General features: G+C 39.4%; 1 protein-coding gene across 1 annotated transcript in view; it reads right to left on the bottom strand.

The window, feature by feature from the left end:
- Positions 1–14,635, bottom strand: part of AGMO (alkylglycerol monooxygenase) — a 292,645-nt gene that overhangs the window by 131,105 nt on the left and 146,905 nt on the right. The window contains exon 10 of the mRNA XM_040964982.1: positions 13,086–13,202. Coding sequence (XP_040820916.1) covers positions 13,086–13,202 — 117 coding nt within the window. The remainder of the gene's footprint in view (positions 1–13,085; positions 13,203–14,635) is intronic.

Genomic DNA, 14,635 nt, shown 5'->3' with positions numbered 1-14,635 from the left:
ACAATGGAGAATTATGATACAGATATGAACAGGTGAACAAGGAAAACAAAAGCAGATTTTATGGAGAAACAAAGAATTCTGCCTGCCAGGAGGGGTCCCCAAGAGAAGGCTTCACCCAGGTCAACGTATCGGGAGTTGCATAAGGAGTGCATACCCATGAATCAATTCTTCTATATCGCTTCAATGCATCAGGGGTCTGCTCTGTTTTTCCTCTGTTGCACTCATGTTTCCTGAGCAGGTAGCAAACTTTACCAGGTCAGTCACTTGGGAAATGTGAAGGTTGAGCGCTATTGTTGACTGATCAGTCAAGGGATGTTACGCCTACTGGATCTGTGGCTCAGTACCTGAATCATGTCCCTCGGTGCTGTGTTCTGGTGTGATACAGGCACCAAGTGTCCCACTGGGTCATCTACAAGTATGCAATCCACTGTGCTCCCCACCAATCTTTTCATTTTCTTGAAGCGATGCATTTTGGCTAATCAGATCATACAAACACCTGGCTCTTTTTCCACAGGAATCAGTCCTTCCTAACTGGGTAATAGACCTCCTAATTCTTAAAAAATACTGCCCTTCAAATAATTAAGAATCAATCTTGAATAAAACATATTTTAAACCCTCTAGAGCAATAGTTTATAGATAAGGTATCAGACTGTTTAGGAGCCTGGGGAAAATACAGCCATCTTCCAGGAAAGCAGGAGAGCGTGGAGGCTGTGGCAGTCATTCTTAACAGAAAGATGAAAAAAAAAAAATCAGAACAGAGGTGATCTTCACCACGACACATGATATCAAGTTCTTTTCAATCAAACATAAGAAAACAATCCTTACATGTGCACCTACAAAAATCAATTGACATATGAAGAAATGCCAATTAAACTTACAGGAGACTTCTCACAGGAAATTCTACAGGCTAGAGGAGAATGAAGCGACATAGTCCAGATTCAAAAAGCAAAATATTGTTGGCCCAGGATAATGTGCCCAGGATATGTGGAACTGCATCATCAAATGACAATAAAAAATAATTTAAAAAAGAAAAAAAAAGATGCATGTTGGTACTGTATAGATGTTATATGCAGAAATAGGGAATTTGCTAAAAATAGCAGAATCGGTATTCTGCCCGACCCTTACATGAAGTCCACCAACACTGCTTTCCTAAGAGGTCTTCCCTCTTCTCACGTCTTGTGGTCACGCCCGGCCCCCCTTTTAAAGCTTGAATGAGATCATGTCAGTGTTCCATTTCCCCCATTGCCTTTGAGACTTTGACTGCATACACCACACCCACATGTGATTCCCCTAAGTCACTCCTTCATTCTCAAACAGTTTCAGGGCAATTCCTGGAACATGACCATCATCTTCCCCACTCAGGTCTCCTTCTCCCTATGTTCCATCTCCTTGGAGTGTCTTCTCCCAGGGACCCGTTAGGCTCACTTCATGCATATTTCTGTTCAAACACACATCTTCTCCCTTCTGTGCAAAATAATCCTGCTCTGTAATGTTATTTGAATGTCTCCTATTCAATTGTTCTCCGTATGGGCTTTTAACTTGATAGTCTCTACTTGCTTACGCCTTCTTTCTGTTGTTTGTTTCCTGTCTTTGCTCACTGTAATACAGTATCTATGGAAGCTTTTATCTCTTTAATTCATTGTCATACCTCCAAGAGCCTAGAACAATGCCTGAAAATAGTTCCCAACATGGATTTGCTGAATGGCTGAGCAAATAAAGATAATGTTTTATATTTTCTTACAACAGTAATACCTTCAAGGTTAATAACTGTAGCTACATTTTGGATTTAATTACTTAATACTCTAACATGAAAGTCAGTACTTAACACAAATATTTTAATTGTTTAACCTTTAAAATTAATGCAGTAATTAAATTAAAAATTTACTAGTAAGATGTTGAATGATTTAAATATCAAATATTTAAAATATGGTCTGTTACTACTTTATTTGATTCTTTAAAGGATAGAATTTCTCTATATGGGCTTAGGTTTAAAAGCAGCTAAGACACTAAGGCGGAAATTCGATGTTTTCTTAAGAAAATGCCTATGACCATCTGACATTTTGGCACTGATATCCTTCAATAGATTAATCAGGGCATTAAGCAACTGATTTTTTTTTCCCTAATTCCACACATTTATCCTGTGGTTATTTGTTGAGCACATACAAGTTTAAGGCAGTGGATAATGACACCCCCTTATAATTGTGTCCACACCTTTCCAGTCTCTGATGAGGAGACCTCAGCTGAGTTGGGCAAGAGCAATAGAAATAAAAAGGCTATTTTCAGCCTTTGTCCTCTGCTCATATTTACTCTCTTATGTGCTAATTGCTATGTAAAAGCTTACTGGCTTTTTGCAACAGGAAAGGTTTTAGTTTTCACTGCACTCACTCCCATTTCATATCATATTCACACATATGTCTGCAGTTGTCCCTGAAATCCACAAGGGGTTAATTGCAGGTCCTTCCTGAGGATACCAACCTGCATGGCTGCCCAAATGCCTTTCATGAAATGGCATAGCGTTATGCACTTCTTCCGGTACACTTTGGAGTATATCTAGTATCATGATAACACCTGAGGGACTACAAATGCTTCACAAGCAGTTGTACTGCTTGGGAGAATAGTTACAAGAGAAAGTTTGGGACATGATCAGGGCAGAAGTACTTCCTTTCAAACACGTCCCATCCCTGCTTGGTGCAATCTGTGTTTATGGAACCCACAGACAGGCAGCGCAGACTGCATTTGACATCAACCATCTCTGCCATAGAGGGCTGAAATGCAGCTACTCTCAGTTGAGCCTTGAACAGGTAATCAGCCCTGGTGGACACTCTGTGTATCGAAGGTAATGACCACACAAAGCTGCCTACTTTTCCCTTTCAAATCATCTCTTAAATTCCCAAGCAGTTCAGTAGCCCTGATTCCTACTACATCCAATGAAACACTAAGCTGATGCCGGAAGAACAGGACACCTGGTACTGTGTGTCTGAAGCAATGGTGCTTCAATAATAACCCGTGACTGGGTCGGGATCCTTCCTTTTTTTAAATTTATTTATTCATTTATTTTTTAATATGTAAAATTTTATTTTGACAATCTTTACATAGTTAATTAGGGTAAGAAGGTTCAAGGGCTACAGGAAAGTGGATAATACTAGTATGTTTTCCATATTGTTACCTTCATGTTTAAAGGGGGGTATTAAGGGAGAAGGCCCACCCAATTTCCCACCCTCCCCAGGTCCCGGATGTAGGGCATGCTCTGAGGTTCTTGCTCAAATGGTTTCGATTTTGCAACAGTTATGAATTGCTGTCAGTCTTGCCACTCCACGCACTATGAGGTCTTTGAAAAATCCACTGATTGACATAGTCCATCATAGCTGAGATGGTTGGTTGACCTGTTCTGATCCTTCCTTGACACCCACCTGGGAAAGGCTCTCTCTCAGGAAACCTTTCCAATTTGCCCACTCAGCAATTCCCACAAAGGGAGCATGAGGCAGTCTGTGCTGGGCCACACGTTCAATTAATAATATGCTTCTACGTAAAAAAAAAAAAAAAATTCGTTTTTGTAACTTTGTCAATTTCCAAAGACAATCTGATAACATCTTCCACAAATGATTCTAAGAAATCAGAAGAGAAGATACTCTGTGTTTGGTTATTACACTAGCAGGTGCACTTAGAGAAGTGTCTCTAAAAGATAACTGATAAAATCTACTACAATCATTACAATCCTAAATATCTGTAACAGTATTTCCGAACACCTAACGTGCTGCAGTCTCTAAGGTAAAGAAAGTTGGTTGGGCTTACTGTCCCACATACACTGTCACCTCATCAATGTGAGGTTTCCTGCTTCTTGAAGATGTTCCATTTTCATGGGCTTGTCCTGTGAAGTCTTAAGAAGTGAAGACACTTGCCCCTATTACAGCAGGACACACGAGCACAGTACCCTATTGGGGGCATTGTCACGCAGTTTCTAATCCTGTGTGGATCCGTGCATGGGCTCCAGGCAAGGCCAGTGCAAAGCAAGGGACTTCCTGTGTGGCTCCTGTAGAAGTGTAGGATCACTTTGGCAGGCATATTAGCAGGCACACTACAGGGACCTGGGTTGGAAGTGAAGCATCAGGACTCAGAACATCACCTGCATGGGATGCAGGCACTGCAGGTACTGCAGAAAACCACTTTGCCTGCTATGTATGGGACCAGTCCCCCAAAATGATAATTTTAAAGAATCTTAAAGGATTATACAGTTGTTACAGTTTAAATTATGACTTCATTCTAGGAAAGAAATCTAAGATTTCTGGACAGGACCAGGAATAAGGAGTAGATTTACTCTCTCAACCAAAGAAAAAGTACAATATTGGAAACAGTCATATTCTAAGCACAAGATCAGAAGCCACAATGGACAGTGATCTTGGGGAAACGACACACAGGCAATATGATCCATGCTTCCGTTACTCACTACCTAGACAGTTCTGTACTTTGTTAGAAAAGTGTTAGTTTCTGAGCAAGAAACAAGTGCGGGTGTAAGCTATCTATTCCTCAGTTATTTTCCAAAATACAAAAGAAAAGCATGTGAGATGACATTTCAAGGGACAAGCCTTCTTTACTTGCATACCACTTCCAGGAAAGTGTGATTCCAAAAAAAAAAAATTGCTAGGTTTTAAGCTTTAAAACACGAACTGATGTGCTCAAACTGATGTATCAAATTTTGTGGATAATCTGTATTATGCAAACATTGCACACATATACTTTGATCATTTTGACTGATTTAAATTACTTGAGGTGCAGAGAAAGAGACAACGAGAGAGAGAGAGAGAGAGAGAGGTGCCCAAAGAGACAAGAAAACATCAATTTACTGCCTTAACCATCTCATCCCCTACCTAAACACCTCAACAGGATTAAAATTCAGGTTACATTTGGGATGTGAACTTAGGCAGTCGGTCAAACATTCGGGTGACTCAACCTGAAGCTAAAGTGCCAAGGCAAATGCCCACCCTGTATGCATTTATTAAAAATATTGAACCCAAATCAGTTTATACTAACTTTAATTAGGTTTTCTGAATAGGATACGGTTTCAGGCACTAAAACTTAGATTGCATCAGTTTGAACACAACCCTCTTCAGTGTAATATGAACCCTGGTAAAATTGAAGCTGAACAGTTTGTTATATTTATTAAGAGTTTATTAATAATGTAGCAGATTTTAAAATAACACCTTCCATTAATAACTTTATGATGTTGTGGCTTTGGCTCAATCGTGCTTTCCTGATGATGGCATAAATTTGCACACAAAGTCTTGAAAAAAGTGGGAATTTCTTAGCTGCCACTTCTGCTAAGGTATTTACATAAGAAATGGTCCATAATGAACATGGCATTTTCTGCATGACAATCCAATGATAAAGCAAGATTCTGGAAATAAGAAAAAAGAAAAAAGAAAGAAACCCAGCCAGCTAGGCACCAATAAATATTAGCGCTAGAGCATAGGTACCTGAATTCACTGTATCTTTTCTAAATTTGCACCTGATTTAAATTTTTCACAAGCCAAACAGAAAAAAAAATGAAGCAAAACTCAACAATTTTATGGTAGATAGTAATTGGAACAATGGTGGAATTATCAATTCTTTGTGGAACATTTGTGGGTATTCTATCCAAAGAAATCAATTTGGACCCTGTGGTTAAGGTCCTTACCTTGTACATGCCATGATCCCATATAGACTTTGCTTCATTTCCCAACGACTCCTCCTACCATCCAGCTCCCTTCTTGCGGCCCAGGAAAGCAGTCAAGGATGGCCCAAAGCCTTGGGACCTTGCACCAGTGTGGGAGAGCCAGACAAAGCTCCTGGCTCCTGGTTTTGGATAGGCTCAGCTCTTGCCATTGGGGCTACTTGGGGAGTAAACCAGTGGATGGAAGAGCTTTCTCTCTCTTTCCTTCTCTCTGTAAATCTGACCTTCCAATAAAAATATTTTTAAAAGAAATGTTTATCAATGGCTCACTTATTTTAAGGAGACAAATGCTTATGTGGAAGATGAAGCTTACAGCAAGAGATCATCCATTCACACTTTTCCAGGAAGTAGTCAATCTCTGTTGATTCATAGTAAAGAAGACTGACAGTCAGGTGCACGAACAATAGCCAGGATCTGGTGTGTCTCAACTGGTTCAGCATAATCAAAATAGAGGAAAGTTTTAACCGCATCAACAGAACAGTCAAACCCAGATGAACTTTCAACAGAAAATTTTAACAGGTGTGATTAGGGTCTTGAAGTGCTGCTTTGAATAATTGCAATGGGTGATGGATGATTCTTTTACCAGGATGATCCTGAAGACACAGCACAACCAAAGCCATGGCTACTAAGACATGATGGTGAACCAATGAAAAGCCAAAATGAGCTAGTTGAGAGTAAATGTTTTGGTTTCAGGATTTGGCGACACCAGGGGCTGCTTTTCTTATTAACTACTGAAGTCTAAAGAACAATGACATCTTGGTATCATGAGAGCATTTTGTGAAAATTAGACAAAACTTTAACAGAAACACGGCCAAGAAAGTTCCTCCACACTGCCTCTTCCCACCACCCCTCTCTCTCTCGAGCTCTTGCTCAACCTTCCCTCAACAAGCAATGTCAATTTTTCAATAGCTTCCATAGAAAAGCACTAGGTTTGCATGTTATATTCCCCATTTGGCTCCTTCTGTTGGCTTTTTCTATCCTAATCTGAAACAAATAAATTTAAAGGGCATGCACCTTCACTAGTTAATACTGTGGAAAAAAATAAAAGGCTGTGCTCACCTCACAAGACACCAGGATATTCTGAGTTCTTCACAGGTAGACTCAGTGGCTGGTACCATTGTTTACGAAAGTCATTTGAACTTGCTGGAACCCATATTTAGAAATGAATGGGGCCAGCAGTGTGTCACTACTGGTTAAGCTGCTACCTGTAGTGCTGGTATTCCCTGTGGGTGCTGGTTTGACTCGTGGTTGCTTCACTTGTTATCCAGCACCTTGCTAAGGTGTATGGGATAGCAGCAGGATACGGTCTAAGCCACCAGGTCTGAGCCCTCAAACAGGATGCTTGGAAGAGGCTCCTGGCTCCTGGTTTTGATCTGGTCCAGCTCCATTCATTGTGTTTGGGGAATGAAATGGAACATGTAAGAGCTCTCTGTCTCTCTGTCTGCGTAAGCTCTTTCTCTACTTCAAGTTAAAAAGTTAATAAGGATGGCCCAAAGCTTTGGGACCTTGCACCCGCGTAGGAGACCCGGAAGAGGCTCCTGGCTTTGGATCGGCATAGTATCGGCCCGTTGTGCTCACTTGGGGAGTGAATCATCGGACGGAAGATCTTCCTCTCTGTCTCTCCTCTCTGTATATCCGCCTTTCCAATGAAAAAATAATAAAAATAAAATCTTTTAAAAAAAAGTTAATAAGTAAATCTTTTTAAAAAGAAACAGGTGCATTTTAATGTTAATTTCCTTTCCATTTTCATCTGTGTATTCTGAGATCTACTTGTTTCTGGTATGTCAACAACAGAATTCTGCAGATTGCAAGCAAATATAACTATGCTTGCTATATTGCAGTGTATAGTGGAGCTATATATGATCTTGGTCCAATTTGGGGACAATACTAACAGCATCAGGGTATATTTCATTTCAAACTTACCATTTCACTACTTGGCATATATTATGTTTTAAGGTTGCAAGTTCTACTTTATTATTGTATTTCATTATAGTAGATATGCATTGGAATTTGATCAGAATAGACAATGTTCATTTTTCTGCATTTCTAAAGTCCATACATTTTAGACTGATAGTTCTTGCTAATAGTTTTCCTTTACTATGCATTTGTTACATTAATGTCATAACTGTACATTATAATTGAAGTTCTTTATAGTGCATATTTTTTCATGCTACCTTTGTTATCCACAGCAAAATTTAGGAAATTAAATGGAATCCCAGGAGGATGGAAGGAGGAAAGCAGTGCACACTGGCTGTTGACTTGAGAGACTGCACGTGGGACCCACGCTAGATCTAATCTGTGCTGGTAACACTTTCGATTGTGAGAGAATTAAATATATTGACTTTTTTTTTTTAGAAGAGAGTCTATTAAAAACTGTCAACATGAAAACATGAGTTAGAAAACGGTAGTGTCCATAATGTTCTACAGACCACAGCATCCAGGGGAATTTAACACTGTGTAAATCTGTTTTCCAGTTTATATTGGATACTCTCCGATGCCTTGTTAACTGGAAATATATAACCCAAGTAATCTGTGTTAAAACATATCTGCAGAAACTTTATTATACACTGTATTAAAACACATTATTAACTATCCAAAGAGAGCATTGCATTTACTGTAGAGAGCCTATTAGTACAGGCCGTATTTTTAGTTCAAATGTGTGTTCATGATATCACCCCATGCAGGAACCCTGAGAGCTGAGGAACTGCTTTTTTAAAGCATTTTAAAACCAAAATCAGCATAAATGCTTGTGGGTCCTAGAGCTAAGCTAAATACTATATATCATACATATTCTTCACACATTTCAGGAAGAAATGTATGCCTTCTCAACCTTTCTCAAAATTCTCAAGTTCCTTTTTGGGCAACCAAAGTTATTCCTATACAACTTGCACACATACAACAAGTAAGTATTTATTTACTCTACTGAATGCATAAACAGTAAAGGTGGTAAGACCCCAGCAGGATCCCCAGTTACAAGTCAGCCACAACTTTTCTATGTGATTATTGGCTACAGCAAATCTGAAAAAACAATATTGCTGTTGGATGCTAAAGTCTTCATGAATTTTCCAGATATCCCCAAAATGAGAAAGGAACCGTCAAGTTTTGTGAATAAGCAATCTTTCCTCCTAGTCGCACAGCAAGTTTTTAGCAAAGAAAACCCCATGCGGCAAGCAAGCTAAAGCACCTTTCAGAATTAATTTCTGTCAGGAATGAAGCTGCTTCCAACTCTAATTTAAGTTTGAAAAGAGTTTCAGCACTTGATGTTTATCTTCAGCAAAACATCCATGTGAATTTCTCATATATTTTTTTCTAGGATAATGAAAAAAAATATTGTGGAAACCATGTGCTAAGTCTCATCTTCTAAGACATCCAGTGCCTGGCTATATTTTTACACTAAAAACTCTCACACACGTCCATACATTTAACACTCCGAGAGACCTTATGCTAAGAAACTATTCCAAAGTCCAAACAGAGTATCACACAACCTGGATGAGTAAGATTCCATTTTTTTCTATAAATTAGTGTCATTTATTTAGTACCACTCACAAAAATATAATGCAGTCTGTGTTCAACAGTGGTCAGTGTATCAAGGACTGAATATTTTGGGAGGTGATCTAATGCTTTTTTTGACTTTTAGTTACATCTCCCAAGTCTATTCACATATGTGAATTGTAGTCCTAATAGGACTATAAGATAATATACTAAGAAAACAAACTACATTAAGCTAACAAACAAGTATGCAATAATAATTGATAGGCTGATAATATATCTTAAGAGATGATTATGCAGAATTAGATCAAAGACTAATTGAATTATCATAGCCATGAATTTCTTATAGTGGAATTACCCAACTGAAGGATAAATATATTTGGATTAAAAAGTCTATACCAAATACAGGCATACTTTCCCTCATTAGTTCCCAAGCAATACAGTGTAACAGCTGTTCTCATGGTATTTCCATTGTATTGGGAAATGAGAAGGATGGAGTGACGATTTAAGGGTTTAATGAGAGGATGTGGGAAGGTTATATGCAAATGCTCTACCAGGTAATACAAGGCATGCGGACATCCTTGGCTGTTGATGTGTGTGATAAACCCGAAGACAGATAGTGTATCAGCAGGGTCCTTTTGCACTTGGGCAGCTGGGTGTCCACATGTACACTGCAAAACAGTGATGTGGTTCACACTCCCCTCCGAAAAACTCGGCTCCCGAAAGAAACGCTTAGACGCAACTCTTGTAATTTTTGAGGCAAACCAATCTGGCAAAATCTGAAATCGGCTGCACCGTTAACTCTAACACATGTAAAAGTCGCTATTGAACTAACCACTATGTCTTCTACATAATTCTATTCATAACATGTTCTACTCTTTATTCTCACTTCACAAGATGGACACCAGAATTTCAGGCACTGTCTCTGCTATAGTCATGAAAGTCTTTCATAAACTTCCCTATAGCATTTTTAAAGACATTTTTAAACTGTTTTCAGAGAAAGGAAACATTTTGAAAAATAGAATCACTCCGTGGAGACATATTTGGCTATTAACCATGAAGCTCTCCCCTGCTCCCCTCCAAAACAACAACAACAACAACAACAACAACAAAAACACAGACATTACAACAGCAAGCATCAAAGTCTTTAAATAGTGTTAAGAAGTAATTTGGCGACAGGACTTGTGCTATAGCAGGTGAAACCATTACTAAGGATGTTGACATTCCACGGAAGTGCTTAGGATCAAGTCCCCACTCGGCCTGCCATTCAGCTATCTGCAAATGCACTTTGAGAAAAGCAGTAAGTCCATGGGCTTCTTTTCACCTATATGAAGTTTCTGGCTCAGCCCTGGCTATTGCAAGCATTTGAGGAGTGGGACAGTGGGTAGAAGATTTCTCTGTGTCTCTCTCTGTCTCCCTGCCTTTCAGATAAAACCATGAGTCCACTTGAACAATGAGAAGGCTACGTTCAGCTCTGCGAAAGCTTTCTGATCAACTGTGTTCCTTAGCAGGACTCCCAAAGCCATGGGCAATTAGCTGCCCAGACAGAAACCCTCTGGTGTTTCTCCCGTACTGAGTCTGCTGATTTCATGCCTGTGGAAGTCAACAAAGGGCTCCGAGGGAGGTGAGCACTCCACCCTAAGGACATGAATCATGCTTGGTATAATCCACGCATGCTTATTTCATATCCTGATGTAAGTTCTTGGTTTCAGTGTCGGCTGGGAATTCTTCCCCAACATTATGGCATGAAGGGAAGGGAAGTTCGGCAGCCTTTTCAGTTCCATTCAGAGTGAAATTAGCAAGATTCTCTGGGAGAACAGAACTTGCTGCAGTTGGTTCAATTCTGTGGGGACAAGATGCCCCGAGTTGTGGCAATTACCTAACTGTGAGAAAAGGCTGAACAATTCAAGCCAATTTTTTTTTTTCAGCTCTGCACATTTGAGTTGCTGAACTGGTCCATCCTTGACACACTTGCTCCTGAATTCAGTTATAGTCCAGCGACCTTTAACTGGATATTCTATTGCTTAGAGCAGAAGATATCAAGCGAACATCCACATCTGAGATAGTTTAAATGAAATGACATCCTGGAGGCAGCTTTGTAAGTCCCTACGCATTTTATATGTGCTAAGAAGAGTTTTTGAGAACAACCTCATCTTACATGTGTGGGAGAGAAGGATTTACCTAGAGCTAACATTTGTTATGCTTGCCTACTCAAATATATTGCCCTTTTCCTCTACTGAATTATATAATACACACTAATGTTTCCCTCGATAATGGGTTGCAAATTTCACATGCAGTGATGCCCGTTGTTGTGGCCCTGTCTGCTGTTGTGTACACATGAAATGTATTTACACTGTAATGACCACACAATGGCACAATGGCATGCTCCTAAACAATGTATTTCTCATAATGTAACCTCATGATTGACTGTATCTTTAGCTATTCTTCCAAGCCATCTCTCCAATGCCCAGGCTTCTATGCATACTGCAGTCCATCCTCACATCTGGTTATGTTACTCTCCATTTCACAGCTACTGTACATCCCCTCAAAGGAAAAGCCATAAATCAAAATCGACAACAGAAAGAAAAATAGAAATTGACAATGCCATGAAGTTAAATAACATGTTACTAGATATGACAGTCTCCATTACACAGCAACTATACACTTAAATGAAAAGCCACACAAAACAAAATCAACATCAGGAAGAAAAAAGAAACTAACAACACCATGAAGTTAAATAAAACCCTGTTTCTTTACAGTATAACCATCGTTCACCCCAGCTTCAGATATGCTATTTCATGAGGTACTTATTTGCTTAGAAATCAGAAAAGTGTTTTCCCCTTGATTTACTTGATTTCTCTATCTTTTATTTTATCTACTTCCAGTTTAATTACTTGATTGTTTTCAAGTAATCTTTGAACTATTAGAAACTCTTTCATGAAGAATCTATTATAAAAATGTTGCAAAACAAAGCAAATATCAAAGCTAACTATGCTTTTATTCTTTTCACAGTTTACAATGCATTTAGCATACATTATTTGTGTTCTGTATGTTTGCACATACTCTTTTTGGACCAAAAAGAATTGCTTCTGAATGTCACAGCTGAAACCAGGGCATCTATGTTTGTCTCAGGTGAATGGATAGGCTCAGTGTTTAAGGAGGGATAAAACCAAAGGAAGTCAAGCCAACATTGAGAACTATCCAAAGGCATTTTATCACATACTCTGTACCAAGAAAAATAGGCATGTTGAAATTGCTAAAACACTGGCCTAGCATGGTAGCCTAGCAGGTAAAGTCCTTGTCTTGCACGCGCCAGGATCTCATATGGGTGCCGGTTCTAATTCTGGATGCTCCACTTTCCATCCAGTTTTCTGTTTGTGGCCTGGGAAAGTAGTCAAGGATAGTCCAAAGCATTGAGACCTTGCACTCATGTTGGAGACCTGGAGGAAGTTCCTGGTTCCTGGCTTTGGATCAGCTCAGCTCTGACTGTTGTGGCCACTTGGGGAGTAAACGGAAGATCTCCCTTTCTGTCTCTCCTTCTATCTGTATATCTGACTTTCCAATAAAAAATAAATAAATCTTCAAAAAGAAAAAAGAGGAAAGGAAAGAAATTGCTGAAACACATTTGTTTTCCCAAGCCTTCAATTCTAACCTTAGCTAAATGGCATTTGTTAGCAGTAATATAGCAGTACTTTGGGGGTAATTAATTCATTTACATTTTGTAGCCTAGAAGAAGGAAGTTACTTGTTTAAATATGAGATGCTATCCAAACTGAAGCCATCAACTGCTAAGAGGAATTGAACACAACCATGTGAGGGGAGATTATTTTTGTTTCCAAGCAAAATGACAGAATGCTTTTCCCACTCTATGCAAAGTGGGTGTCACTTACCATGGAATCTGCGAAGGTATCTTCATAAAAAACTAACATCAAAGCAAACTGCAGCACTGTGTACAGCTTTAACCACTGCGATGCAGATGAGCAGAAGGGGACTTCTTTGCCTGTAACCTGGGGAGACAAGAAAGCAGTCCTTTCTTCGTTGTTTCAAGGTTTATGCATCTCGCTACAATCCACACTGAATCAAGAGCAATGCAAAACAAATGAAAGGATTTGCTTCTCATTTTTATTTTAAAAAATCCAATTTGAAAGGGAAGAGCTATCCACACATTGAAAGGGTAGATTCTCATTTTGGAAACATTACAGTAAGATTCAACCTTCTAGGAAGCACAATGCCAGTACTGACCACACAGCAGATGCAAGAGTCAACAAGCCAACATGTGGGATTGCCCACACCTGACAAAATGCCCATGAACACAACAAATAAGCACAAATAAAACAAAAATTGGGACAGGGGGCTCTGGAAATCCAATGCTCAAAGGAAAATATTTTATATAAATATTTCAAAGGAAATACACAAATTATTTTCACCCATATCAAGTGGAAGAACTGTTGCCCAGTGAATTGCCAACACAAGCAAAAATGTTTGTATAAATTTAAACGCAGCAGTGTTGGTAACAGAATAAAGAAAAACATTTAGATTAGGACTTTTGTAAAACTGTAAATACTCAAATAAACATGAACTATCACATGTTAGCCTGTATTTTTTTTAAAGTCTATTTGAGAGGCAAAGTGACAGAGAGACAGAAAAAGGGAGAGTTCTTCCATCTAGTGGTCTACTTTACAAATGGCTGCCATAGCCAGGACTGGCTCAACTCAAAACCAGGAACTTAGAACTCCACTTAGTTCTTCCACATGGGGCCCAGTGGATTGCAATAGAGCAGCCTGGGTCCTATCCAGTTCTCTGACACGGGATGCCAATATTGCAAATAACAGCGTAACCTTTTGTGTCACAATGCTGGACCCAAGGCTGATTGTAATATTCCTAGTACTATTTAAACCATATTCATGGGTATCTATTTAGCTTAATGGTTAGAATGCCTGCAACCTGGGCTCAGAGCAATAATGCAATCGGCTAATCCTCCCCTTTGATGAGATGGGATCCCATACAGATGCCAGCTGGAATCCTGTTTGCTCCACTTTGCATCCAGCTTCCTGTCTGTGGCCTGGGATAGCAGCAGAGGATGGCCCAAAGACTTCGGACTCTGTACCCTGAAGAAATTCCTGGATCCTGGCTTTGCATCACCTTAACACTAGCTTTAAAGGCCATTTGGGGGAATGAACCAGCAGGCAGAAGATCTTTCTGTATCTCCTCCTCTCTATAAATCTGCCTTTCCAATAAAAGGATAAATAAATAAATATTAAAAAAAAAAGAATCCCTGCACCCCATATAGTAATATCTAAATTTACCTCCTCTCTTTGGCTCTTGACTTCAGCTTTCCACTAACCCCCAAAACAGTGCTGATGCTTCAAGCCACTGAGTTCCTATAACCCATGTGGAGGACTTAAGCAGAGCTTCTTTCCCAGCTTTGGCTGCGGCAAGC

This window comes from Ochotona curzoniae, unplaced genomic scaffold (genome assembly GCF_017591425.1).
Source record: "Ochotona curzoniae isolate NIBS_2020 unplaced genomic scaffold, NIBS_Ocur_1.0 scaffold_3835, whole genome shotgun sequence".
In the NCBI taxonomy this organism is placed as follows: Eukaryota; Metazoa; Chordata; class Mammalia; order Lagomorpha; family Ochotonidae; genus Ochotona; species Ochotona curzoniae.
Note: the sequence above shows the minus strand (reverse complement) of the source record. Positions and strands in the feature narration are given on the sequence as shown.